The sequence below is a fragment of the Dermochelys coriacea genome, chromosome 8 (genome assembly GCF_009764565.3).
Source record: "Dermochelys coriacea isolate rDerCor1 chromosome 8, rDerCor1.pri.v4, whole genome shotgun sequence".
Taxonomy (NCBI): Eukaryota; Metazoa; Chordata; order Testudines; family Dermochelyidae; genus Dermochelys; species Dermochelys coriacea.
In genome coordinates, this window is record NC_050075.1 from 63257191 (window position 1) to 63284841 (window position 27651).

A 27651-nucleotide genomic window follows, 5' to 3' on the forward strand; every position below is an offset into this window, starting at 1 on the left:
AACACCCACGAAGTAATTAGCCAGCACATCTTGGAGGGACTATTCAAATTGAGTGGCCCATCGACAGAACACTTAAGTGACAATGGACCATGGGAGATGCCCATCTACACTTAATGAAATTTCCTGCTGTGACTAGGCAAAATGCATGGACATGTGACTTGCCCACGTGACTCCAAACTCTATCTTGTTGTTGTAATTTTCCACAGTAAGAACAATGGAATGCCCTCCACATAGCAAAAGCTGTAACAGGCCCTGGAAATACCTCCATTTTGTTGTCAATCCTGCTTCTTATCTCTGGAGGAACTTTGCTACAAACTGAAGCTCTGAACAAAGGAGTAAATGACCCGTCCAAGCTGTGGATGTACTCCAGAGACTTGACTTAAGCCAGCAGTTTATTCCACCACTGCTACAAACCTGAACAAAGAAATTTGCCATTACTGTATGTAATTGGTTCCTTTAACCAATTTTAACTCTCACCTTTCTTTTTTTTTCTTTTTATAAATAAACCTTTAGATTTTAGATACTAAAGGATTGGCATCAGCGTGATTTTTGGGTAAGATCAAAGTTTTATATATTGACCTGGGTGTGTGGCTGGTCTTTTGGGATCAGGAGAACCTATTATTTGATGTAAAGCACCACTCATCTCTGAATTCAATATTTTTGGTTGTGATTTAAGAATTGGAATGCCTGAGGAAACTGCCTTTATGTTAGTCAGGATGGTGAAACAGGAGTTTAATTTTGTGGCTGGTTTGATATATCTTATAAAAGATTACCCACCAGTTTTGGGTTGTGTTTGCCCTATTTCTCAGCAGTTCATCCTGAATTTGGCATTGTCAGTTGTGACCCACTAAGGCATGGTTACAACAGGTCATCACAACTCTGTCATCTTTAGGAGCCACAGATGGTAACTCATTTGTGTGTATATGCTTGCTTTAACCTGCAAATCACTTTTTTTCATAATTAATAAAGCTTTAATTTATTACAGGATTGGCTACAAGCATTGCCTTTTGTGTGAAATCTGAGTTACAAATTGAGCTGAGGCATGTGGCTGGTCCCTTTGAATTGAAAATAACCTGAACATTTTGTCATCTTTGGTATAGGTGACCAGTTGTCACTAAATCCAGCTTGCTTGGGTGGCAAGGTAGATGGACAGTCTAAAGGGACTATCTGTGACTCCATAGTAAGACTATTATAGTGATCCAGGAGTTCACATTTGTTGTTGGTGAAACCTAATTATAGAACACACCACCAGTTTGGGGTATCTGCCCTGTTTTTGACCGTCTGTCCTGAGGAAGGCATTCTCAGTTGTGAGCCACTCCAGAGATTGTGACTCTATTAAAGTGCGGTTATTGACAACACTGTTGTAAAAATGGTAACTTGGTAATGCATGTTTATTCTCTCCCAGACTTCCATGTAATGTTTGCTCAGTTTTACAAGTCAGATTTACAGTTTTTCTAATGCCAACACTGCAAACTTAACCTGGGGCAGGTTCTACAAATAAAGCTATGTGCTTTCTGCCTTGTACATAATCACGCACAGGTATCTACTTAGAGCCATATAATATACATCTATACAACTAAATAACATTCTAAAGGAGCTTTTTTTAGTAAGTATTCCTATACTCTGCATTTGAATTCTTAAGCCTGATAGGAAAATGAGTGAGGGCCAGCTATATAAACCCCTGTTCAAGCCACTTCCAGACAGGGGCCAGGAAACTCCACTAAGTCTATCACACAGTCTATTGTGGGGTAAAGTTTGCCCGGTGGAAAATGTACAGGGCTCAGAGAGCATTTCTGCTGAGATCTGTAGAGGTCCTATGCCTCCACAGTGGTCATGTACCTATCTGATCTCTCTGGGTAAATTAGGATGACTTGGTTATTAGCTTACCTACAGAAGTTCTTAGCTAAGTAAGAACTTAAGTAGTGCATAGGCCTTGAGCTGGCCCTCTTCATGGGATAAACTGCATCAGATGCAATTACTTGTATTCACATACAAATATTTGCTAGTCTTCATCTAAAATGTTCAATCAGTTAGCAGAAACAAAACCATATGATCAATCATACATTGTGAATAAAACAATTCTGACCAAAATGTTTGGGTTTATTTCTTTCAAACTATTTAGCAAAGAGTTACATCCAATGAATTCTTTGGCAGAAATCTGGCTTAGATCACATGTAACTTGTAAGTAGAAGAAAGGCTAACCTTGCAATGAATGTTAGTGAATGAACAAATCCTGCAGTGTTCTCACTAGTCTCATTATATCTGATGATATTCTTAAAGCCCTAGCTCATGTAGTCATGTGAACTGATGAGAATCTGAGTTTACTCTTTTTTCTCTCTTTTTTTTTTCTTAGCTGTCATGGTTTTCATACATTTATAGCCTATAAAGCCAGAAGAGGTAATTGTGATAATCTAATTTACCTCCTGTGTAAACACAGGGCATAGAACTTCCCTGAGTTAACTTCTGTTTGAACTACACCATATCTTTTTTAGAAAAACATCCAATCTTGATTTCAAGGGATGGAGAATACACCACAACCTTTGGAAAACCGTTCCAATGGTTAATTACTTTCATGGTTAAAAATGTGGGTCATATTTCTAATCTGAATTTCATAGAATAAAATAAATTTGTCTAGTTTCAACTTCCATCCATTGGATCTTTTTATATCTTTGTCAACTAGCTTGAAGAACCCTCTATTAAATTTGTGTTCCCCATTTAGGTACTTATAGATTATGATCAAGCCCCTCCCTCCAACCTTCTCTTTGTTAAAATAAACAGATTGAGCTCCTGGACTCTATCACTTTAAGGTATATTTTCCATTCCTCTAATTATTCTTGTGGTTCTTCTCTGAACCCTCTCCTATTTGTCAACATCCTTTTTGAACTGTGGGCATCAGAACTGCACACAGTATTCCAGTAGTGGTTGCAACAATGATTAATGAAGAGGTAAAATAATCTCCCTTTCATTCTCAAGAGTCACTGGTTTATACATTCAAGCATTAGCCTTTTGGGATTCAAAATCAGACTGTGAGCTCATGTTCAGCTGAGTATCCAGGTCATTGATAAACATGTTCAATAGTGTAGGGCCAAGAATCGATCCCTGTGGGACCCCAGAGAAAAGTTTAAAAATATAAACAGTATGTACCCTACAGATTCAAAAACCAGAAGGCAAATAAAAAGAACCCAATACATTTTCTTTCTCACAATTCATGAGATTATCTGATTCATGAGTTTTGAAAAATTGGGCTTGGCAGTACTGATATCATTCACAACAAATAATTTAAGGGTTTTTTTTTTGCAGGTTTATCCCATTATTAATCAGATTTTCAGCACATGTAAATGGATATAGCTTCATCAGTCAATAGTTACTTATACCACCGGAGGATCTCTCTCTGTGTATCCAACAGGTGGACTGGGTACACAGAACTGCAACTGCCACTAGTTACTTCTTTGCACAAAGATCATTTAAATCACATTGGATCCATAGTGCTACTCATTTCAAAATGGATTAGTATCTACTAGGTACACAGGAATGGGAACTGGATCAGAGACAAGGTCCATGTAGTCCAAAATCATCTCTCTCTCTCAGTGGTCAGTACACATGCTTCAGAGAAAGGTATAAGAACCCCACAATAGGCAGATGTAGAATAATCTGCCCCCTGCATAGGCTGGTTGATAATAGTTAGTTTGCTTTAAGCCTTTGAGGATAAGCTTCAATATCCCTTTCTACTATTTGTTGTCATTTAATCATAATGATAGATTAATTTTGCCACCCTTTGATTTAAAAAAAAATTGACAAATTTGTGCCGAGAAAATCTAAGATTTCTCAGCCCCCTCTTTACAATAGTCTGCCAAACTGCCTCCATATGTCTTCTCTGCTTGCTTGCACAGATCTCCTGCGCTTAAGGCACAAACAGCAATTCATTAACTGCCAGGAAATGCCTCACCCCATTAGTCACTATTGCTTCAATGCAAATAAATTAAGGACAGGTGAACAGTTCTGTTGAGCTATGTGGAATGATGTGAATGACTGATTATATTTATTTTACTGCTTTCCAAGAGTCGCTGTTATGCAGTCCACACTCTAATTATAGGCTTAATTCAATAAGATCTGCCCTAACCTTCCATTAGTCAATTGGCCCAATCCTGCTCCAGGTGGTGTCCTTGATAAAACTCCCATGGAAGGACTCAATGGGAACTGTGGGTACCCAGTAGTATCTTCACAATTAGGCCCTATGTAAATGAAGAATGTAATGTATATGTAGTTTATTTTGTAGGAAGGAGTTCAGTAAGCTAAATAGTAACAGGTGACATATCACTGAAAGAACTCAAATCCTGTTTGATCTGGATGTATAATATAGTCTTTATTATAATGGCCATTCTTATCAGTAGGAAGTTGGCCAAAATTACCACTATTAATTAACAAAATTTATATCTAACTGACAAATTTCTACTGATACGCATTGTGAAACAGATTTTCTTGTTTTCAGTCATGACTTTGCCATCACAACTGCAAGGATTCACTCAAGAGGAACTAATGAGATGATCAGGGCCTAAGAGGGTTCAAAAGAGTATTTATTTATTAATTATTTATTTTATATTACTTGTATTATGGTAGTGCCTAGAGGTTCCAGCTGAGATCAGGACCCTATGGTGCTGGGCATTGTACAGTTGCATAGTTAGAAAAAGCCCTTATTCTACAGAATTTATGATATAAATAGATAGGATAGACAAAGAGAAGGGGAAACAGATGCATAGAAGTTTGCTCAAGATCAAAGAAAATGAGGGCAAGAGATGGCAATTTGAACTAGGGCTGTTCAAGCGATTAAAAAAAATAATCCTGATTAATTGTGTGATTAATCACACTGTTAAACAATAATAGAATACCATTTATTTAAATATTTTGGATGTTCTCCACATTTTAAAATATATTTAAATTACAACACAGAATACAAAGTGTACAATGTTCACTTTATATTTATTTCTAATTACAAATATTTGCAGTGTAAAAAACAAAAAAATAGTATTTTTCAATTCACCTAATACAAGTACTATAATGCAATATCTTTATCATGAAAGTTGAACTTACAAATGTACAATCATGTAAAAAAACTGCATTCAAAAATAAAACAATATAAAATGTTGAGCCTATAAGTCCACTCAGTCCTATTTCTTGTTCAGCCAATCGCTCAGACAAACAAGTTTGTTTACATTTGCAGGAGATAATGCTGCCTGCTTCTTGTTCACAATGTCACATGAAAGTGAGAACAGGCATTCACATGGCACTGGTGTAGCGACATTGCGATATTTACATGCCAGATGTGCTAAGGATTCGTAGGTCCATTCAAGCTTCAACCACCATTCCAGAGGACATGCATTCATGCTGACAATGGGTTCTGCTCGATAATGATCCAAAGCAGAGTGGACCAATGCAAGTTCGTTTTCATCATCTGAATCAGATGCCACCAACAGAAGGTTGATTGTCTCTTTGGTGATTCAGCTTCTGTAGTTTCTGCATCGGAGTGTTGCTCTTTTAACACTTCTGAAAGCATGCTCCAAAGCTCATCCCTCTCAAATTTTGGAAGGCACTTCAGATTCTTAAACCTTGATAAGCTGTAGCTATCTTTAGAAATCTCACATTGGTACCTTCTTTGCATTTTGTCAAATCTTCAGCAAAACTGTTCTTAAAACAAACAACTTGTGCTGAGTCTTCTATAACATTAAATATATGGCAGTATGTGGGTAAAACAGAGCTGGAGACACAGTTCTCCCCCAAGGAGTTCAGTCACAAATTTTATTAACACATTTTTTTAACAAGCGTCATCAGCATGGAAGCATGTCATCTGGAATGGTGGCTGAAGCATGAAGGGGCATACAAACGTTTAGCATATCTGGCAGGTAAATACTTTGCAATTCTGCCTACAAAAGTCCCATGCGAACACCTGTTCTCACTTTCTGGTGACGTAAATAAGAAGTGGGCAGCAGTATCTCCTGTAAATTTAAACAAACTTGTTTGTCTTAGCGATTGGCTGAACAAGAAGTAGGACTGAGCGGACTTGTAGTCTCTAAAGTTTTGCACTGTTTTGTTTTTGAGTACAGTTATGTAACCAAAAAAATCTACATTTGTAAATTTCACTTTCATGATAAAGAGATTGCACTAAAGTACATGTATGAGGGATTGAAAAATATTATTTCTTTTGTTCATCATTTTACAGTGCAAATATTTGTAATAAAAAATATAAAGTGAGCACTGTACACTTTGTATCCTGTTGTAATTGAAGTCAATGTATTTGAAAATGTAGAAAAACATCCAAAAAGATTTAATAAATTTCAATTGGCATTCTATTGTTTAACAGTGAAGAAGGGCCCCTTTCATTTAATCTACTTAGTTTGTATTTTATTCTCCAGAATCTTCTAGTTGCATTTTGTTTGCTTTGAATATCTTGCTTCTCACTTATAATAAGCCTTGTGAAAGTCACATTTGTTTTTTATTATTATTTGTGTTAGCATATCTCAGAGAAGATTTTCAGTACTCGGAAGAGGCACTTTATTGGTCTTTTTTTCCAGTAAATGCCTTATACCTGTCTGATCCACTATACCTTTCTTTAATACATTCCTCTAGCAAATGAAAGGAGAATTGTATCCCTTGTGTGATAAGATATTTATTACATACTCTGTATTCAAATGTTCCCTGGTATTTACCTTCAGAGTAGCTATTAGATGGTGTGACCTTTAATTCCATGTCAAAGTGAAATGTTCGCTTTTGTTTGTGGATTTAAAACTACAGTCAGATCTTGTCTCCCAAATTGTAACCATCTTATGAATTTGAATTAATAAAATAGGTTATATTCCATCTATTGGTACTAAGCATAGGATTCTTCCTACATGGCAGAGCAAAATAAAAGTGATTTTAGAAATCCATCCCTCTTTCTTCTCTTGCTGTTGTAACAATTATTCACCTAACAGATGAGATTTGTTCCGAAATACTTCCTCTATTGAGTCAAACAATGATTTTATCATACATCGCATATCAAAAAGTACATAGATTAGCAAACAAATATTTTGAAAACCATTTGACTTGCACCAATTCCAAGATTATAAACAGCAGTGTAAAAAGTGTTCCATTTGCAGTGTGCACAGAAGAAATTTTAAGTATGAAGCAGCTCCCCTACTCCCTTCAATTATAATGATTTTTTTTCTGAGAGAACTCATCCTAGGGGCATATGTATGCAAAAAACAAAACAAATAAACTGACTAGTTTGTACTCTAATCAGGGCTATTAAAACTTGTTGGAAAAGCCAACAGTGATTTGGATATGTTGAACTGCAGAAAAAAAGGAACTTATATTCTGTTTCCCAGATCATCTTCCTATATTACACTTAAGAAAATAAAATAAGGATTTCAGTTTTAAGATGTACATACTTTGCTGAATTTAGCTAGTACTATCACAAAAGAGAATGCTGCTCAAAATATGTTGTGGTGTAATAGGAGCTGACATAATATAATGAGTTTATTTAACCAAGAAGTCAATTCATAGAATGTAAAAAATAAGAGATTTGGATGGAAAGGGGGCTGGAAAAATTATGGGGATAGTAACTGGCTCCCTGTCACTCAGCAGGTGAATGTGACAGTAAAGTTGACAGCATTGCATTCAGTAAATTACATTCACATCCATGAATGGCTCGTTAAGCAATTTTGGCATTTTTATTTTTCAGGACACATACAACCATGTAGCTGCTGTTCCAAATATAGAAAATATAATGTAAACAAGTAGTTAAATGTTCTTGCAGACTCTTTAACTTCTGTACATGTAGGGTTATCAAGGAGTTCAAAGAACAATCAGCATTGCCACTCAATCATATGGCTAGTCTGAAGAATTCTCTTGTAACAGTGTTATATGGATTATTACAGGTGGGACTTCTTTTGCAAATACCTAGACTGTTTATTGTTCATGCACAATCTTCCCTTTATTAGAGAGGTGGAGGAGCAAGCATGCAATGTTGGAAGACCATATGCAAGACCCTGTGTATTCCATAGTAACACAACTTGTGGAGCAAGTACCCTGCATTCTCCGCAGACTGGAGATTATGAAGCAGCTACAGTTAACTGATACAATTTCGAGGGATTTTCTTGTATTAAATATGAAATGAAACTATGTATTTAGTCCAGTGTCCCATCTCAGTTCATCAGATATTCCATTCTTTTTTCTATTGCATTGTCTCAAATGCTCTTTAATTTTCAAGCTGCATAATTTTCTATTAAAAGTTCACAACTGGATCAGAAGTTTTTGAGGGGAAACTGGAGGAGTTGGCAATTGGATACTAGAGTGGACATTTGGGGCTCTTTCCATCTGCATAGATATAGGAGGCATTTAGGGTCTGATGTTCATTAGCCAGATATGAAAGTGATATGCCCTTCATTTAATTCTTGATATTTCAAGTTAACAACCCATTAAGATGAACATGGCCATTTGCACCTCAGCTATCATTCAGATATGTCTGGATAGCCAGGCAGGCATCATTTTACTAGTTGGTACTTCAGCTAGAAGATTTTCTTCACAATCATGAGGGAATAACACTATTCCTGTCTTTAGGGAAGGGTTCCGACACCCATTGCTCTTTCAGAACTCCCTCCATTTTGAACTCTGTGTGTGTGTGTGTGTGTGTGTGTGTGTGGGGGGGGTTTCTGTAAAACCAAAACATCCATGTGTACCTGCCAGGATTTATCCCTTGGAAATCCCTTAGAATAGACCATGTAGGGTTCACTTAGTATGCCCTATGCAAACTGATCTCTGTCTGAACTCAGCAGAACTAATAATCAAATACATTCTAAAGGGCATATTGAGCCTATAAAATTGGTCTATTCTAATATAAGTGGGGAAAGAGACAAACCTGAAAATGATTTAATGGACTCTGATTCTGGTACACGATCTTGATGGGGGCATTTGAGAGCTACCTTAATAGGAATATTTACTACTACTAAAATATGCCACTATATGTGTACCAGTGTCTGTGCAGGTGTGTTATATGTTTTGCACATTGATATTCTTTCAAGTTATGGGTCAGAGGCTTAGCGATTCATTATCTCTTAGACAAACATAACATTTAGAAGCAGTAATTAAATACATTCTGATAGAATTTGTTCCGATTAGATTGTTAAAGTGTAATCTAGCTTTTCATAACCACTCCATTAATGTGTGACAAAGTTCCATTTCCAAAACTACTGGAATAGGCTACAGAATAGCAAGCACTCATTAGAGTACATGTTTTCCCAAATTTGAATTCTTGCCCACTTATCAGATAGAATTCTCTCTGGTCCAAGAAGATCTGAACAAAATATAAACATTCCATTTTGATTAGATTTCAAAGCGGTTACTGGACACAATATAAAAATGGTCTCTTATCATTGAGCAGAATAATATATCAAAGTTGTGTTTCTTCCCTGGTGTCTTGTCCAACAGTATTACAGAAGCTATTTTTTCGGCTGGTTGTGGTATTTGGAACATATGCCAATGGATCGGGTCGGATCAAGTAACTGTAAAAAGAAAAAAGTAGTTATAAAAGGTTGATGTAAATTAGGATAAAATGCATTTGCATGCTTCCCTAGCATGTTATTGCACAGGTAGTAGTACAGCTTAAAGAGATCTCTTGCACTTGAAAGTCTTACTAAACTGGAAACTTCAGTCTTGTTTCTCATTACTTCATAGAACTGAGATCACATAGCATATTTGTAATTACCTTTATATGTTTCTTCCACATTCTGTACTGTAGTTTGGAAATTTATATGTTTTCATAAAGTAATGGAGCAAAATGTTACTATCACTGATGTTAATGTAACCTTCCTACAATGTTACTTATTGAGTATCATTAAGACCTGATTACATCCCTATACATTTGGGTCAGACAGTAAAATTCCCATTTCATTAATTAAACATACCAGGAAGTGACTTTATGACTTAAACTTGAGTTCAGAGCACAGAGGGATTTTAATCAGGAATTAAACTTCATCCAGTGAATACACTTGAAGAGGGATGCACAATTTTAAATTTATCATTCCATTAAGGCATATTAATACTAGATTTGGAGGAGATCACAGGATTCAAATCTATTGTGAGCAAGAGGAAAGTTCAAAATGTGAAATTAATAGGAAACTGGATCACTAGTTCACAATCAAGATCAGTAATATCCAAAAAGTAGTGTTCATCTATTCGTTGGCTTTTCAGTGGCCTATTATATGTAAAGTGAGTTTGTGGTCTCGTAGTGGAGAAAAGAAACACCACAATTAAACACCATGCTAAATTATTAGCAACCTCAGCAGGAACCAAGGATTAAGGGATTGATCTCAGCTAAATCCATGAAGAGATTCCGATTGACTTCACTGGCAGATAAACTGGAACTTAATTGGCAGCTGAACTGCTTTCTCTGCTGGGATGAGGCACAATGAGGCAATGCAGAAAATGTATATTATCACAGATCACCCTATATCTGTTTGTTTGGTAAATAAACACAGGTGATCAGTCTTCAGGGCTGTCAATCAGTACCTTTCATGAGTCTATAGTCATATGGACAAGCAAATAGATTAGATTAATCTCTAGTGTTTCTAATTCAGCCTAAACACAACATGCTAAGTCCCTTCAAGTGAATAAAGATTTGGACCCAAACTTTATATGACTGATGTGATTGCAGTTGTAATGTGTGTTTCAGATTAAACAAGACTCCAGTTTTAATACAAGAAGAATAATTTGCATATTAAATAAATGCATTTAAGGCAAAAATGTTACATTTGTCCCCCTGTAATGTACCCACTGATGCAATTATGAAGGTTTTTGTTCATGTTATTGACTATTCACAAAAAGAATGTATTAAACAAAAATGTTTTTTTATAGTTTCTCTAAAAGGAATTTAACTCTTAAACTTGCATTTGTGACTTCTGCAGCTACTTTAACAACAAAAACAATGATTTTAGCATACCTTTGTCCATGATATACTTGTAGTCTGAAGTGCCTGACACTGTAGACAATTATTTTTTGGCCAAAATTAGGCTCCTAAATATTTAGGTACCCAATTCTTCAAAAGTGAAGAGCACCTATCGGCTCCCATTGAGTTCCATTTATGCTTCAGTGTACATCATTCAAATTCTTCTGTTAGGGTGGTGAGGGCTGTATCTGAGTATCCTAAAAGTACATTAAATGTATGGCATATGCTGTTTGTTCTTTTCCTCTTCCTATGGGGATACTGCTTGGAGACTTATTTTTATTATATTCTAGCTACACTATGCTATATGTTAGCAAAGCCAAGCTCAAAAAATGCACATTACTCTGAGTAAAATCTGTAAGATTTGTGGTGTTTTTTTCTACAATCTGGCAGAATCAGTTTTCAGGAAAGGTGTCTCTTACAGAGGCAAGTTTCATCCTACAAATGGACGGTGCCAGAGGAGTTAGCTGGTAACTGTAGTCCTTGTCTCAGAGCCTGATTTTCCCTATTAGCAGTAGCCTGTGTTTGAGTAGATGTGCCGTCATGTTTTGTCCTAAATTTTTTGAGGCTGGATGGCTTCATTTCCAGGTAGGTAGCAGTGCTGGCCTATTTAAACTATCTGAGCTTTAGGGATTCAGCTTCAGGCATGGCATCAAGTATCTCAGATGGTGTGTCATTTTGTATATGTTTAGCAAGTAAGTGATAGGGATATTATATTTTTAAAAAATCAATGTTATGGCCAAATTAAAAGGCTGTTAGTCAGAATTATAGTTTTGTTGAGATGCTAGCAAATAGTAGGTGTGTGCATTAAAGTTATTACATTTTTCCTGAGTATCTCTTCAGACACCTATAGTTACGTGTGTAGCGACTCATGGCCACATATAGATGCAACAGTCGGTGGAAATTGAAGAGCACTCTGGCCCTTATCCAGCAAAGCACATGCTTAACTTTAACGATGTGAGTAGTCCCATTAAAGTAAAGGGCATAGTGGGGCTGGAGTGCTTTGTCTCCAGTGGGGCTGTAGTGCTTGGTCTCCAGCTGGATCAAACCCAACATCACAAGGTTTAATTGTCAAGTGTTCCATCCAGGCTGGAAAAGCTTATGCATTTCTCTTAGAATTACAATGTTTATGCTTTTGGTTCTCTCCAAAATGAGGAAGTACAGATGCAGGCAACAACTAAGTAGCCTGAACCTGTTTGAATGTCAAAATTGTTGATGCGAGTTTGGGGAAAATCCAATTTCATTCTTATAACACTTATCTAATTATTATGTGAAATGTGTTTGGTTCTTGTCAGTTTGTGGCACAATAACCTCTCTCATAATATCTCTCTCTTAACTAAGCAATTTGTGAGAAGGTGAAGACAGGAGTGGATTGTCTAAACAAAAAAACCTTATTTAAATTTAGATAGAGATATTTTAAAGCTACCATCCAATGCCATGGTTTTTTTATTATTCTGAAAAGTGTCAAAATGGGCAGGTGCTGAAATGCTGAAATTCTTGATAACCAAGTAAAAATAAAAGTATTTTAAGCGATGCCTAAAAGTCTTAGGATCATGTAACTGGTATCTTCATGTATTTAATAGTCACTTCATTCTTTTAGGGCCTATGCCATAAGCCCATTTACTTCAGTGGGCTTTGGAGCAAGCCCTCAAATCATTAAAGAAATGATCTTTGAAATAATTTACTGGTATGTCTTTGAAAGCTTAACTTTACAATGCTTTTTATTGATGTTCGGTGACTAATGAATCACGAGCAAGAAACAAGAGTGAGAATGTAATATAGTATGAAAGTATCTGAGAGCTGTGATTTTTCTTAATTTAATTTTATCTGACACTCCAATTTAGAGGGAAGGAGAAGGGTTATTTAAAGAAAAAAAAACCTTAAAAATAAGCTGGTGTAAATTAATGGATGAGTTCATGTATAATTTTTTTGGATGTGCATGGAAATGATTCCTCATGAGAGGAAAATAATAAAGCAATAAAGTGCAAAAGATAAAAGAAATGAATTCTGGCATGAAAGTGAAAATGAGACACTTTGTGGATCTTATGATTTATGTCATCAACTTACACAACATCATTCAGCTCTAGTCTTGTATCTGGAGAAGGATTGATCAGGATGTAAGAGACGGTGTTTTGATGATCATTCATTTCATCTAGAGGACAAAAAATATACAGGATTTATTAGATTATTTACAAGGAAATGGTAAGAATTATAGCTTTTGATAAATCAACCTTAACAAATTATGTTCTGTCCATATAGCTGTCAAAAGGCAACTATCAGGCTTGTTTCACAAAGTGACCCCATATATAAGTGCAGCAGCTTCTTTAACTGGAAAATCTACTTTCAAATTGCTTTCATTGGAAATATTTGACGGAAACTCATTATTTTTTCCTAAGAAATTATCAAAATAAAGTACCAATATCTATTTTTGAGAAGAACTGCAGCAGAATACACTGAAGACTGTTACAGTTAGTGACCTCTGCTACCACAGGAGTAGCCAAGCTATTTGTATGTCCATTATTGTAGCAATTTCAATTTTTAAGAGCAACACAGAAATATTATCATACCACCCAACCACCAACAACCAGGGGCTATCACAATCAAACCTGGAAGATTAATCCCCTTACTGCTAACAAATGTAATTCTCTATCATATGCTTTGAAATTGCTTTTATTTAATTTATCGCTTGTTAGTAAGCTGAATGGGAAAATCCTTTGAGGGAACATCTATACATAATGTTATCTTCCTCTTGCCAACATGTAATTGGATGTATTATCAAGTCACAGGGGACAACTGAAACATGTTCTATATTTACATGTAAATATACAACTCACTTTGAAGGATCCTAAGGTACAAATGATTTATATATTGCAGGACTGAATTGCAGCCTCCGCTGGCACACATGCTGGCAACCAACCAGAATTTTGAACAACAGTGTGGGAAGGAATAGATATTGCAGTTAATGCTCACACTTTCAAAAAAAAATGTCATGAGCTCCTTAGCATCCATGTAGAATAAAGGACTTTTAAGGTCTCAAAAGACTACATAGAATGATACATAGCACAGGAGAAGGCTACATGGAGTCTACTAGGATTTGAGCCTGAAATTCTAGATAATTGGTGCTGAGTCCAATAATTCAAGTCCCATTTAGCCTTCAGTAGTCAAGCGGACTTTAATGCAAGACCCCCTAGTTATGCTTCTCATGCCACTAAGGATTAGACTTCTAATGCCAAGTCACTGAGGACCTCTTTCCAGGCAAACAGTTAAGTATGTGCCTAAATCCCACTAACTTCAAGGAGACTTGAAGGTGTGACTAAGTGTTTTGCTGAATTCAGGGTCTAACTAATTTGCAGCACTGTGTACAAATGAATGCTCATCAAGAATTGGGACTGGTAGATAGTTTGGGAACAAAGTCAAGCCTTTGAGGACTGTCTCAAATAAGAAATAAAACCTTCTTTAATAATGGCAAGATCAAACTTGAGTAAAACAGACGTGTGCTTTGCTTAGGGCATTAATCCATTGACTACCGGGGAGGTGCACAGGCTGGGAGTTGCATTCAACTCTCCCCTATCCCTGGATAGTGGTGGAAGCTAGAAATGTGGTCTTCTAGCTTCAATTGATGATAAAATTATGCTTGCCCCTCACAATCAAAGGTCTGGCCACAGTGCTCCACACATATTACTTTGACATGGAAACTGAGGCAGTAGGATGCCACAGTGGTGAACATTGTATAAACATCTACTATGATCCCACTTAAATAGTTCCACCAAGTTGAAAAATACAACAACATTTTCTAATGGAATCATAAAGACAGGAAATCTCTGGAATTGGTAAAACATTTCAAACCAGTGGAACTTAAGGACACTCAGTGTTCCTAGAGCTGACAACTAAAGACATAGCACACACAAAGATACACCATACATCAACTGCAGCTGATTAGGAACACTGCAGCCAATCTCCTAGGTGGAATAGGCACATGACAACTTCTCGCAGCATCATTCAGAGAACTGGGTTAGCTCTCCAATACTGGATACAATTCAAGGTCCTGACTAGGGCCAATGTAGAAATTAGAAGTTACAGAACCAGCTGAAAATAACTTCCACTTCATTTGCCTCCCAAGTTCTGAGAGCAGGATTCTGTTTCTTCTTAGCTTTAACACTTAAATCAATGACGTAGGTTCCATATAGCAAATTCAGGTGCCTGAACACCACTGTTTGTAACTGCACAATACCCTACCATCTCTTAAGATTATTTTGATTTGAAATGTATTTATTCTTATTGTAAATGTTGGTAAAAACATATATTCTTTAGCTGGTTTCAGATCTGAAACTTTTTCGTTTTTAAAGTAAGATAAATGAACTTAGCCGGAGATGAGAAATATCTGGATGAGAAATATTGTTTCCCTGAATGTGAAATGTTAGAATGTAGATAGTGGTACAAGCTGATTGCTGGCTGTGGAAATGACCAGTGTTTTAAATGATTTCCCCTCTATTTTCTACATTTCTACTCTCAAGACAGTTCTTTATACAACATAATTTTCTGTTTAATGAAAGTATCTTTCTTGTAGCATACGCATGTGTTACTTGACAGGAAGCAGGGACATATGCTGCCAATTAGTTAAAAAATAGTTGGCTTGATTGGTGAATGCTAATATAAGTAGGAGTCAGAGGTTTTTTTGCTCATTATTTTTTAGTCATTTCTTATAATACCCCGTCACAAATGATGACTGCGACAGTGGAGCTTGAAACATGTTCTATCCAAAAAGCCCATTTTTCCCCCCCTAATTGTCACACACTGCCCTCTAGTATCTGTTAGATTGCTGTCTCTAGTTTTGTTTGATTTTGGTACCTATACAAAATAGCATTCCAAATGAAACAAGTGTGTATTTACAAGATATGTAGATAAGGAATGTTTGCTCTGTGCTGAGTTCACTCTTGTTCATTTTAAGAGGAAAATTATTTCCCATTCTGAAAGAATACATGTACTTTTTTGAAATGATTATCAGAAACACCCTGGTTCTGGGTAGGTTTTATGTTCAGATTCCCAAAGTCGATGCTAATGTTATATATATATATATATATATATATATATATATATATATATATATATATATATAAGACAGACAGACAGTGCTAATGTTATATATATATATATATATATATATATATATATATATATATATATCAGACAGACAGACAGACAGACACTCTGTTTGTGAGTTGGTTGATTCTCATATGTGTCACTAAATGTGGTGGAAAGAAAAGGAGGACTTGTGACACCTTAGAGACTAACAAATTTATTTGAGTATAAGCTTTCGTGAGCTACAGCTCACTTCATCGGATGTGGTTGGTAGACCAGTATGATTTCTCTGTGGGTTATCTACATGCAGTTTTTATACCACTATAACTCTATATATTTAGAAAACAATAAAGTTAGTGATACAACCTCCTAGTGTGAATGCAGTTACTAGTATAAAGATGCTGGAGCTTGGTATCAGTTGAAATTTAGGGCCTTAATTATCTATACTGTTATTGGAGGATTTGCAGCGTTGTTGTAGCCATGTTGGTCCCAGGGTATGAGAGAGGCATGGTGGGTGAGGTAATATTTTTTATAAGACTAACTTCTTGTTGGTGAGAGAATGAGAAGTTGAAGAAGATATCTGTGTAAGTTTGTCTCTTTCACCAACAGAAGTTGGTCCAATAAAATACATTACTTCACCCATCTTGTCTCTCTAATATGGGAGGATGTTGTTTGAGTCCTACTTGTAGATCCCTGTTCCCTGGATTAGTAGAAAATGAATGCTTAAAGAGGCAGCATTCTTGGCTTCCTCGGGCTGTTTGAATGAACAGGGCTACAAAAGGGTTCCTATCCATTTCTTAGTGGGCAGCAAAATGTCTTGTTAGAGGGCTAAATCTGGGGTGTGGTGGGGAAAGAGAAAGGATGGATCTTCAGGACTTAAAGGTAGAGGACTTTATGTGGAATTGGAGTGATGAAGCAAAAAGTATAGTAAGATTTGGCATCTCAGTTTTGCAGATGGATAAATATATAGAACAGTAATGTTTTGTGCAGCATGAGGCCATTAATGGGGTTGCCAAAAGAGAGGTTCTCTTTATAACAAAATACAGACATTTGTCTGAAAAAATATTGTAATGGAAATTTCTAAATTAGAAATGGCTCAGATAGATGTAATTAGCTGAAGAGGAATGTGCTTACCTATCAAACCTTTTCCATTCTGTAGTTTCACATACTGTCTTCCTCAATTTGAATATTGAAATGAACATTACTGTTGGCTTTCAACTGCGATTTTAAAGAAAACCAATTTCAGAAAAAAATTAAAAAATGAAGGCAAGTATCCACCATATGCAGAATTTTCCTTTGACTTGCATAAGAATGTGAGTCGAGATTATAGCAATGTAATTTTCTGCTTTAACTCCCTGTCATGGATGAAAAGTTGGTGGGTTCTTCCTTTCTTTTTTAAATTCTCAGAAAATATATTTGAGCCTGATTCTTCCCTCAAATAAACTTGTGTGACTCCAATTAAGTCAATGGGAAGTGTGGGTAATTATCCAAGGATCAAACTGGGGACATTTGTTATTTGTATTACAGTAGCAGTGAAAGACTCAAGCCAAAACTGTGGCCCCATTAAGCTAGGTGCTGTATAAACACATAGTTCTGCCCCAAAGAATTTACAATCTAATTAGATAAGACCAAGAGGGTCAGAGAAAGGAAATATTATTCACATGTTATAGTGAACTCAGGCATGAGATTAAGTGACTTGTCTGAACTCATACAGGAAGTCTATCATAGAACAAAGGTCTCAGTCCTTATTGGTGCAATTACCTGAATCCTGGATATCTAAAAGAAGACAATGGTCGAGTACTCTGATTGTCTGGCACAATGGAACTTTCTACTATAAGAGTAAAGCTTACCTATGTAGGAGACAGTTTTTTCAGGGCCTGGTCTGAGGCTGTGGGGTAAACTTCCATAGGAACAAAGGGTCATCACAAACCTCATCATCTTCCACTCCAAGAACAAGGCACACTTCTTTGACCTTGCCTTCTCTAACATAAACATACAGCAACATGTGGGCATTAAAATCCTACCTAAACAAAACACTCCACTGAATGCACTTCTCCCCGAGGAGAGGATGAAAAAAGAAACCACCTGTGACAGATGGTAGTCATGTTACTTAATCTGCAACTAGAAGGTGACCAGATACTACAGTGACGAAGGCAGTATAAGATCTGATATAGAATAGAATAAGAAATTGAGTCCAGATCTCAGTCCAGGGCCTTAATCAAAGAACCAAATTTCCTTTTGATTATTGGAAATTGTAGTAGAGAATAATATGTTAATTAGCTCAGGTATATTTTTATTGAGGGGATAACTTACATCATTGTAAAATTCTGAATACAGGAATCCTTTTTACAACACAAGTACTCAAATACTTTGATACTTTATTACAGGAATCCTGCTTCGCACATCTATTTAAACAGGAAATATAAATTTTGTGCAAAGAATATTTGAATAAATTCAGGCACAGTAAGTGGGGGATATGGAAGGAACTGGCTGATAGTAAACTGATGGTCTATTTTTTACTGTTAGTTCATCACTTTAAAAATACCTCAAATCTCATAAACCAGAAATTCTGCTATATTTTTAATAAGTACAACCTGAGTAGGCAGAGCTCTGGTTAATTCAGCTCTGGTTAACTGAAATTCAGTACTGTGCCTTGGGCTGAACAGATGCACTGGGACCTCCTGAAACATGAACTTCATCTGAAATCTCATTTTTCCAAAGGTTCAGGATATCCTGCAAGACTACTTAGATCAGTGGAGTGATACTGAACAGCTGAGATTTTCAAAGCCATTTAGGAGATTTTAATGCAATTCCCGTTAATAGGGCATCACAATTAATTTGGCAGCTTTGACAGATTTTAGCCTATATCTCGCTCAGATCAGAGTGGCAGGTCTTTGTTTTTATCCATTTGAAAGTTTGAATTTTTTTGGTTAAAATGGTTGGATTGCATTCTTAGAACTATATTTTAAATGCCCAGGTTTATAATTTATAGATATCTTTCCCGCATCACCTTTCATTGATGCTTGTTGTCTTAGGCTGCAAGCTCTTTGGGACAGCTTCTTCTCTCCCTATGTGTGTGTACAGCACCTTGTGCAATTGGGCCCTGATCCTGATTAGGCCATTGGGAACAATCTATATTGTTCATGCTATATTAGAAATGCCGTGCCACCCTGCATCCAGGTTAACAATTTCCTAACACGCATACTCATATTTCTTTAAAAAGTTTAGTGAGTTATTCTGTTACAAAGACTACTAAGGTCCATTTAACAATCACTACCATATTTAACTGACTATATCACAATGTGTTAAAAAGGAACTGTAGTTCCACCATTTGCTAGAAATTAGTTTCTAGAAAGTTAAAATTTAGCATACAGGTTGTCATTTATGAATAAAAACATAAAATTTACAAAAGTTTATTGAACAGTTTAGTGTTCAGGGCTGTTAGATGTGACAGAACAGACTATGGAGACTGTTTGTTGAGATAATCAGGCCTATAATTTACCTTCGTTGTGAGTTCAACTGTGAGAAACTTTATAAAGTGTCACAATAACTAATAAGATAAATGTTGTTGGGAAAAATGCAATCGATCAACAGATAGTTAGTGCAAACAAAAGGGCTATGTTAACATCATGGCAGCTGAACAAAAATAGTGTGGTACCAGAAATCAGACCAAAATTGGTGTGATGGAAATTAGTCCATCACTCTCTTTTGGGATCAAAATCAGGAAGGGCTAATGTGACATCGGCTGACTGAAAGAAGAGGAAGGAACAAGCTTCAACATCATGGCTGGCCACCCGCACTGTCTCCTGGGACCCTGACCTACTTCATCCTGATGCTGAGAGAGACCAGACTGGACCAGAGACAGGGACCCAGATGACATTGCCACCTCCACTGGTTCCAGCTGAATTCCAACCATCACCTGGTATGTGAGATTCTGTTATTCCCTCACACACAGACACCCCCACTTCCTCAATGTGTTCTATTCCTTCTCCACCTTATTTCTTTTCTTTTGCCTTCTGTCTAATAAGAGTCTCGTGTAGCTGGCCAAGACTGTCTTTTGCAACACAGCTGTAAGCATGTTTAACAGAAAGGCAGCTAAAAGTAATGCCCTAAACAGCCCCATACTGGTGCAAATTTGCCAGGTCTATAGTAACTAATAAAAGTGTGTGCCATGCCTGTGTTTTTCCAGCAATGAAGTTGTGAGATGAGAATCAATGCCTGAGATGGAAGCTGCATTTGCTGTTCTTTCCTCTCCCTTTTTGTGTGGTGTCTTGTCTTCTAAAAGAATGGAACTGGACTTCAACAATGACAGCAATAACACCTCCAGCCTATCTCAACTAGTTTCCTTCTCTTTTCCCCAAAAAGGACGTTACAATTAGAGACTGTCAAACAAAGTTGTTGTTTTTTTCCCTTCTAAAGACTATACAGCTAAAAGGGAAGTGAACAAGGGATCACATTTCAAATGTATTAACTGTTTTCCTTCTTTTCTGTATGTTTAATACAGAGTTAAAAAAATTTTAATAGTATGTGTGCCATGGTACTAAGGAGGCTGAAGTCTCTAAATACTAAACCCAAATGTTGAACAGTTACAGGGTCATATTAACACCTTTGACTCTTGGGCTCATGTATTCTTTCTAAACGAATTAATATAACATCTATCCACAGCAGAAGTACACAAGGGCTAGCAGCAGTGGAAGCAAAATTGGTCATTCTCAGTTCTCACTTTCAAAGGCCAAATATAAAGGTAAGAAAATACTTTAGTGTTGATAATTAATAGATAAGTAATTTGCCAATAATCAAGAACCATTTAATTGATAACCAATAATTGATAGATAAAATTTAATGTTTAATGAGAGAGGTTCTCGTGAATTCCAATTAGTTTCATTACAGCAAACCAACGATATCTCAGCTTCAATGAATGTATTGAGTAACAGTTTGCAAATACAGCACATACACAGAGAGGTGTACAGTAACCAAAAGCTGTGGAAGATCTAGTTTGTAGTTCTATGACAGTCTCCAGCCAGCCTGCACATTATCTCACTTACACAGAGAGGTGTACAGTAACCAAAAGCTGTGGAAGATCTAGTTTGTAGTTCTATGACAGTCTCCAGCCAGCCTGCACATTATCTCACTTACACAGAGAGGTGTACAGTAACCAAAAGCTGTGGAAGATCTAGTTTGTAGTTCTATGACAGTCTCCAGCCAGCCTGCACATTATCTCACTTACTTATCTTCAAGGGAAAACATCAGTTTTCACATTTTGTGGTTAAGATTACCAACATATCTATAACAGCAGCTGAAGGTTACTGCTGGGTAAAAGTCCACTCTTTTTTATTAACTGAAGAGCATTATGAAAGTCTTGCTTAGAATCTTTCTGGGCCTATCTTAAGTGTCAACATTAGTCCCCAGACCCCCTTCATTCCTGCATGCATCTTCTGATACTGTTAATGAGTGACATTTGTTCACTAACACTAGACACTGTAACAGAGTCAACATCTGCTTATGGCAGCCCTGCAAGCAGTCCTCTACCAAAGTTTCCCTTCTTTTCAGGGTTTTCTCAATCAAAATTTCAAAACAATTCTTCTCTCGTTCAGCAACATCCATCCTTGGGTCTGGATTTATTAAAATAATGTCATTCCCAATATAAAGTGCTCAAATCCTCATCAAGCCCCTAGTCCCAGTCTGTCCCGCTGGAGATCTCCCAGGCCCTCCCTGCCTATAACCTTTTCCATGAAACCTACTCCAGGTTCCCTCTGGAGCCTACTCACTCCCCACAGCCATTGCTTACCTTGGGAGACCTCTGCTGAAATCTCACTCTACTCTGGTGTGTGTAGGTAGGTAGTCAGTTCCCGCAGCTTCCTGCTGCTCTTTATAGGGGAATCAGCTTCTCTGTACCAAGCTGGTTCTACTAATTAAATCCCACACCACATCCCAGATGTGGAAGGAAGGGCTAAATGGATCAGACTGTCCAGCTCCAGGCCTCTGGTTCTTAAAGGGGCAGGGCCCGCCATTTCATTTCATTTATTGACAAGAATTAAATCAACTACTCATCTTTCAAAGGATTGGTTTTTTAAATGATAAGGAATCTGTTGAAGTTTCCCCTACTAGAAAGAAATCTAACTAGCAAACAAGTGCCAAATCATGCCATCCGGGGGAAAAGCTGAGGAAGGGTTCTGGGAATTGCACAGGGGTATACTGGGCCTTAAATTGGGTTCCAGAGCTACCTTGTGCCTGGATTCTGCCCAGAACTGAGAGATTTTAGCACTTGCATTCCAGAGGGACCATATGAGTTACAGGCTGACAATGAATGCTGAGAAGAGAAGTGGCTTATATGACCTCTCCTACCCAAGAACAGAGTGAGCTTATGGGGGAACAGGTTGTGGATCTAAATTACCTTTGAAAAGGATCCATGTAGAGAGGCAGCTGGAGAGAAAATGGACTCATGAAAAGGGGAGGTTTTGGTTTTTGCTTATGGTGATTTTTTTTTAACTGCTGGTGGATCAGATGAGAGAGTGGAACCCCATGAGCAAGCGGAGAGCAAACCCTGGACAAGGAGGTAGAGAGGGGCTTTGATAATGGAACCAGGCTCTCACTTCCTTTTCTCAAGGCCCGAGGCTGGGTCTTCCAGCAGCCAGTAGGAAGAAGTGCCTCTCCTTTCTCCTGGATTGAAGGTCTGAAAACATACATATCATTGGGAGAAATCGGGTGTGATGAAGTGGTCTGGACTCTTCGTTTTGTTTTGAACTTTCATTATGACAGAAGACGAGATGTTTTGGCTTAGTAGAAGGACTAAACCATTTATAGTAAGGGCAAAAATGAGGCAGAGGCCCCATTTGCACAAAGCAAGGTAAGATCTCCATTATAGGGATGAAATCTTGGAAAGGTTCTCCTTGTGAAGTTTCCTCCCAGGGCCTCTGTTGGGAGCCAGGGTTTATTTTGGGAACACACTAGAAGCCAAGAGCCATCTGTACAAAGACCCTGTGCTTCCACAGCAACTGTGCTGTTTATTGAACCTCACGCTGGCTCTAGTTACTCCTTCCATCCATTGCTGCCCCTGGAAACTCTAATTACTGATTTTTTATTAACGTAACAGAGTGATTGAAATTATAAAAGTTATTTGCTTACCAGTTGGGCTTCCACAGTACACGAGTGCTCTGTGCCAAAGTTAATTCAGTAGAAGTATCACTGATTGCCAGAAGTATTCCTGTCTTTGTAACATCCCAGCCTTCCCCAAAAAGTAGAGCTCCAATTTCTAAAGGCTGCATGCAGTGAAAGGACAAGGGAGCGTGGTGACTCCCCCTACTACTGGGGCAGAGACAGATCTGTATTAGTGGACTTCTTTCTGTGTGCATGTATAGACTTTAGATTGTGTGTGTTTTGCGTGCATGTGCATGCTTATGTGTATGAGTGGAGCTAAAATATAACTGAAGCCTTGCCTAACATTCCAGTCATTTATTTCCCAATCTCCAGAAAAGACTCATTTTCACCATTCTTTTCTTAACTGCAAGGGACAGTACACACACCAGTCACGATCAGGGTCAGAAACCATCAGCATCTGTAGAAGTAGTTTCATTTGGATGACAAGTTGTCATGCTTACACCTTTAGGAACGTCAATCATTCTATATTCTAACAAACAAGATTTGTTATTGTTTAGTAACAATATTCCCAGCTGTCTTGTAATGTTGGCTGTGTACATATTGGAAAGAGGGAGGAAAAATAAAATACATGACAGCAATTTTTATCAAGGCAGACCATGCTTTTCATTTCAGAAACCAGTGTTCAATGGATTTTCTCACAATGTCAAAATGTGTTATTTTCATTGCAACATATAGAATACTCCCAGCCGTGTGTTTTTCTGTTCTGGGAGAAAACTATGTACACATTGCTTTTAAACCATATGTTGGTGAAAAAGCTGATTGAAATAGCAAAAGAAAATCATCCTAATTTCTGGTTAGTTCCCCATTCTCTCCCCTCAGCAATCTGTGTTTGCTGTGTTAGGGGAAAAGACAAGTACTTTCTTTTGTCAACATCTCTTTATATTTTTCCTATAGATAAGCCTAAGCCAAAATGCTGGATAAAAACTTCCATTTTGAAAACAGACTATGTGAAAATGGCACCTTTTCACTCAATAGATCTGTCGCTGGCTATATTAGAAGTCATAGCTGTTTTTCCTACTACAAATAATGTGTATGGTTTTACTCTTATTAGCCCTGCAGAACTAATACAGCTAATGTGAGGTGTGACAGGGTCAGGCCAGACAGCTACAGAAGAGTGCAGGAAGGAAGATATTAGCCTCAGTATAAGCAGGTCCCTCTTCCCCCAGTAACTGAGCAGGGGTTACTCCAGGCTAATAAGGACACCTGGAGCCAAATAAGTACCTGCCAGAATGAGTTAAAAGCCTTCCCCCCAACCAGTCAAGGTGGGTGCGAGGTGTTGTGAGAGTGAAGGTGCGCTGAGTGGTGCAGAAGTTGACAAAGACCAGGGGAAAACCTCACAGGTATAGAGATTGGGGAGAAACCCTACCCTAAACAGGAGTTAAGGACCCTTTCAGGTCCAAACACGTGAAGAATAGGTCTACCAGAGGGGAGAGACTGAGCCATGTTTTTGGTGTGGTGCTGCCATACCCGGAAGGGCTACCAGAGATTAGGGGCTCTCCCCCACCCCTGGCAGGAGGGTTGGGAGGAACCCCGCCCAAGCAAAGTGGAGACAATAAACCAAGAGGTGTGGGGAAGTAACCCAGGGAAGCTAACAGCTTTCCTTGGAACTGACAGCCTGAGGCTGCTACTTGTAGGGTTCCTGGGTTCGGGCCTGGAGTAGAGAGTGGGACTGGGCTCCCCCACCCCTTATTCCTCTCACTAGATGTCCACCGAGGAAGCCAGAAGCCCTAGTGAAACAGTGGGGGCCTAGCAGGCCCAGAAATGGGAAGGCCGCTTGGAGACAGACTTTCCCTGCCCACTGCAAAGGGGGTGGGGAGGGGGAATTCTGAGAGACAAGATGCTATCCTGACCTTCTGTTAGAAGGAAGTGCGGGACCCACCGAGGTAGAGAAGAAGCCCTGCTACAGAGGGTAAGGTGGATTCTCTTCTGTCTTGGATACAGTCAGTAGAATTGTTAATTAAGTTCCGATTGCACAATATTTATTGCTGGCAATGTATAGATAAAAGAACCCACACTGAGTCTCAGACCTCAGGCAGAGTTTGCAGGCTTGTAGTTCACAAATAAAACATTGTGACCTGATCATATTTGACCCAGAATTATTGAGAATAAACAGGGAATCCCTCACAATACCATTTCTATAATAATATTCCAGTGCAGAAGAAAACTTTAAGGAAAATTCAAATTAAGATGCAAACTTTGTGAGTTATAACCATCTCTCATTTTTCCCAGGTGTCACAATTAAGTTTCTTCTAATCTTTAAGTACAAATAGTATGAAGGGGTATAAACTCCCACAGAAACTAAGGACCATCACAAACCTCATCATCACACACCTCACCAACTTCTGCTCCAGGTGCAAGCTTTACAGTGCATATCTTTGATGTTGCCTTCTCTTCCATAAATACATAGAAGCATGTACATTTAAAAAAATAACTGCAAATCCTGCAAAAATAAACCACTCCACTTCACACACAATTCCTCCTTGAAGAGAGGATGTGAGATAAAACGAACCACATGTGATAGATGTCAGTCATGTTGCTTCATGCACTATTTGAAGACACTCAAATATTAGTGTGATGAGGGTGAAATAAGAACCTGTTATAAAATTGAATTAAATACAATACCAAAGAGTACCAAAAGTATCCAGGATGGAAATTTTCTTTATGAATGCTGGGTCATATGTGAATCATCTATTAGCTTGTATAGCAAAAGTCTTAACATAATTTGTAAAACCTTGTATTGATCCTCTTATCTTTATTTTGGAAATTGATTAATAGGAATTTGCTGTTTAACTGTAGTTTATTTCACACTTGATCCTTTCAATAAACCTAGATGTTAGGACACCAGCTGTTCCTGTAACTTTTGTATGCCATCTCTACTCACAAATGGCTTTCTACTTCTTAAGGCTCCCAAAATGTAATGAGCTAGGTTCCATCCAGCTGGCACTCCCTAAATCCATCAGAACATGAAAGATTGTTTTAATTATCTGAAAAATGACTAGATGTGTTGCAAATTTAGCAACCATGCAATTCAGAAAATCATGTCCCAACTCATCCAGATATTGGACCAACAATGATATATTAGCTAATGTTCAATTGTGTGTTGTTCTCCCAACACTGGATTCATTATTAATCAAAATAAAATCAGAAAAAGACATGCAGTGGGTTCTTCAGCTTTGATAGGAAGTTGGCTCTGATGTGCTCCAATTTGCACCTGTTTTCCAAAGTTATTGCCAATGGCTAAGAGAGAAGTTTTGAGCTGTGAATCATGGTCTAGCTTTTTAGGCTCATGAATGACTTGATTTCTTGTGCTAAAATCTCTGGACAGATGTCCAATAAACCTCTAAGTGTGCTACAGTGCCATATGTATTAATTAAACAGACTCCTTTTCATATGCTTTTAAAAAGCTTGAAAAACAGAGCGGGGGATGAGAAAAAAATTAAGCATAGCCCTAGTGATGCATCGCTCATAAATGTGATGTGAGCATACTGGGCATGTTTCCCATCTTATTTTAAAAATCAAAGGAAAGATGATATATCCTGCAGGAATTAAAAAAACAAACAAAATCCTTTAAAGTGTAAGCAAAATTTACAATTCTGTCACCATCTGTTTACATGAATAGAGAAGAGAATGTTACATGTGATCATCTCTATAATGAGCCCCCAATACAGGACAGAATAGTTTTCATTTCTGATTTCATGTCCTGTAGTAATAGCAGTACCAATTGGTTCAACTGCCTTATGAATATCCCATCTAAAAAGAGATTGAGTTAAACCCAAACCAGAACTAGAGCTGGTTGGAAAAGGCTCAAGATTTTTTCACATATTTTCCCCTTTTTCAATCATAACTCTGAGAAATTTGATCAATTATGAATTTCAAAATTTTGCACCCAGCTATAGTTGTACTTCACCCATGGCAACCTCTGGTTTTATGAAATAAAATTAGGTTGATCTTAGACAATAATAATAGTCATACCATATCCTGCTGTGGAAAGTCCCAAGTGCTTCATTCTGTTCTTCACAAGTTCAGCAAGTTCCTGTCTTTCAGACCGCTTGTAAAGGCTCATCCGCTGCTGACTTATTTTCTCTGCTGTTTTGCCGGAGTGCTTTGGTACTTTTCTGCTCAGCCGTCGGGCCCACTGCATGCTCTTCCGTCGTAACAAGGGATGATCTGACTGATCGCTGGATGTGGAGTTACGATGGTTATTGCGGTTGTTTATTTGTTCTTTGGTGTCTTCCCATTCTTCAACACTAATAGAGATTTGAGACTTCAAAGGGAAAATCACATAAAAAATTAGGGGATTCAGGAAATAGATTTGTCAAATAAATCATCGGAAATCTTTCTTTTGTCTCCTCCTTCGGCTCCAATTCAGCAATGCAGTTAAGCACACGCTTAAGTCACACTCAAGTCAATAGAGTTAAAAACACATTAATGTTCAGCATGGC

The 27651-nt window shown here is 37.6% G+C and overlaps 1 protein-coding gene across 4 annotated transcripts in view; it reads right to left on the bottom strand.

Moving 5' to 3' along the window:
* Positions 1-7473: 7473 nt before the first annotated feature.
* The window catches only part of KCNT2 (potassium sodium-activated channel subfamily T member 2), a 288779-nt gene continuing 268601 nt past the window's right edge, over positions 7474-27651 (bottom strand). For all 4 annotated transcript variants that reach the window (XM_038413119.2, XM_038413120.2, XM_043490799.1 and 1 more), the window contains 3 exons: positions 27182-27473; positions 13040-13124; positions 7474-9533 (listed from right to left, as the gene is read on the bottom strand). In XM_038413119.2, the coding sequence (XP_038269047.1) occupies positions 9422-9533; positions 13040-13124; positions 27182-27473 (489 nt within the window). In that variant the 3' untranslated portion in view covers positions 7474-9421. The remainder of the gene's footprint in view (positions 9534-13039; positions 13125-27181; positions 27474-27651) is intronic.